Source organism: Aspergillus affinis, assembly GCF_023601865.1.
Source record: "Aspergillus affinis strain CMG 70 chromosome Unknown NODE_329_length_2089_cov_439_710239, whole genome shotgun sequence".
NCBI classification, from domain to species: Eukaryota; Fungi; Ascomycota; class Eurotiomycetes; order Eurotiales; family Aspergillaceae; genus Aspergillus; species Aspergillus affinis.
In genome coordinates, this window is record NW_026516110.1 from 1 (window position 1) to 2,089 (window position 2,089).

Here is a 2,089-nt window from a genome sequence, read left to right on the forward strand (position 1 = left end):
AAGCCAATCCCTCCAATTCTTCCACCCCAGGAATCAGTCACGTTCCTGAAGCTGACTATCTCGCCCTCGAGACTAACCACGTTGCCCAAGAGAACAATCATCTACTCTCCATGAGGCCCAAGAACGACCTTTCCAAGGAAATTGCCTCAGTCACAAAGATCTACACAGAAGACCAGAAATATAGCGGTACGGACAACAGCAGCCTTGACTTCAAACTCAACATCTTTTATGACATTTGCTCTAGAGCTGGCCTACCACTACATGGCTACAAAGCTGCATTGCCAACAATGCTCAAGGGAGTTGCTGAAGACCACTATTACAGCAGTGGATTATCATCAAAGACATTTCAAGAAGCATGCCATCACTTACGCCAGTTCTTTGAAGGACCTGAGTTCTACCGGCAGAACTTGACTAAGTGGAACGCTATCTCACTGCAGAAGGTTATGAATGATAACTCTGAAAGATCAATCTCAATCTACCAAGGCTTTCAGCTCCTACTCAGTAACCTCCTAAAACAACGCCACGGCCTCCACCCTGAACTCCGAAGCAACATGAATCTGATTAACAAGCTTATTACAGCTTGCCAGGGAGTACCAGCCTGCCGCATGGCCGTTGCTGATCCACCTGAAGACCTAGCAGTACTAATCAACAAACTGCAATCCTCAATCAGCACTTGGGAGAAGGAGAACCCACAAAGACACGGAATTTCTCATACAGATACCCGAGAAGAAGTCTTCTACACTGATAGAAGGTACTATAACCAGAACAGGAACTACAACCAAGGCAAAAGAGACCCAGCGGGCAAGTGTTATGTCTGCCAAAAATCAACCTGCCGCTCCTGGAGACACACTGAGGAAGAACAAAGGCAATCCAAAGAGAAATATCGACAGCGTTTTAACAATGACAAAGGAATGAATGGCGACTTCAGCAGGCGATACAGGCAGTATATGATATATTGTGAAGGAAATACCAATGAAGAGGAAGCAGAGGCTTTTGAAGCACTCGTAACTGATACCCGAACTTTTGATCCCGGAACCGAAACAGACCTTAATGAAGAAGAATACGACCTTATTGACACATTTGTTACTTCATTCGGCTCAATTACTACTGAACAAGCAATGATCACAACTTCTGAACTTGCCAATCGATCCTTCACCCATTGTATCAACGATCAAAAGTTTTCGAACCCGATAGTTGACACCGACCCATTCAGCTATAACGCCACTACCACTTCCGCGAGCGATACCCGGTACAACTCTGAGATCTTTATGGGAATAATGATTGATACTGGTGCCTCCAGCAAGTCTACAGCTGGATATGGCCAATTCCAGGCACTTCAAAACACAGAAAACATCACATTAGATACCTCTACGGCTGGCCAGGTAAACGTCCAATTTGGCATTGGAATAACCTCATCAATTGGCTCCGCAAAAGTTTCAACCCCAATTGGCAACATCCAATTCCATATTGTCAACGCTGATACCCCATTTCTGCTATGCCTAGCAGATATGGACAATCTCGGAATATACTACAACAACCTCAAGAACGTTATCGTGACTCCGAAACCTGCAACGCCCTTCAACTCCGCTACTAAATCATTGGTTGAGATCCCTGTTATTCGCCGATTCGGCCACCCATTTCTGCTATGGAATTCTGCTCTGTCTTCATACCTTACCTCTTCATTCGATATGAATCCTTGTTTCCTGACAGACGTTGAGCTACGGAGATTACATCGCCGTTTCGGACATCCATCTGTTGATAGACTTCAGACGCTTTTAAGAAGTGCTGGTCATGAGCCAAATACAGCCGCATTAGAACATCTCACTAAGTTCTGCCACTATTGTCAGAAGTTTGGTAAATCCCCTGGTCGATTCCGATTTAACCTCAAGGATGAGGCACATTTTAACTTCAACATTATTGTCGATATCATGTATATTGACAATATGCCTCTCCTTCACGTTGTTGATGAAGCAACTCGCTTCCAATCCGGCAGATGGTTAAAAGACATTAGCGCTAAACACACCTGGGATATACTGCGAATGTGCTGGATTGATACCTACCTAGGCCCTCCAGACTTGATCACACATGA

At 44.8% G+C, this 2,089-nt stretch overlaps 1 protein-coding gene across 1 annotated transcript; it reads left to right on the forward strand.

Moving 5' to 3' along the window:
• KD926_006240 (GAG-pre-integrase domain-containing protein) lies at positions 1 to 2,089 on the forward strand (the record flags this gene model as incomplete). The annotated part of the gene is made up of 1 exon (XM_053095633.1): positions 1 to 1,996. A coding segment is annotated over one exon (1,996 nt), but the record flags the coding sequence as incomplete, so codon positions are not given.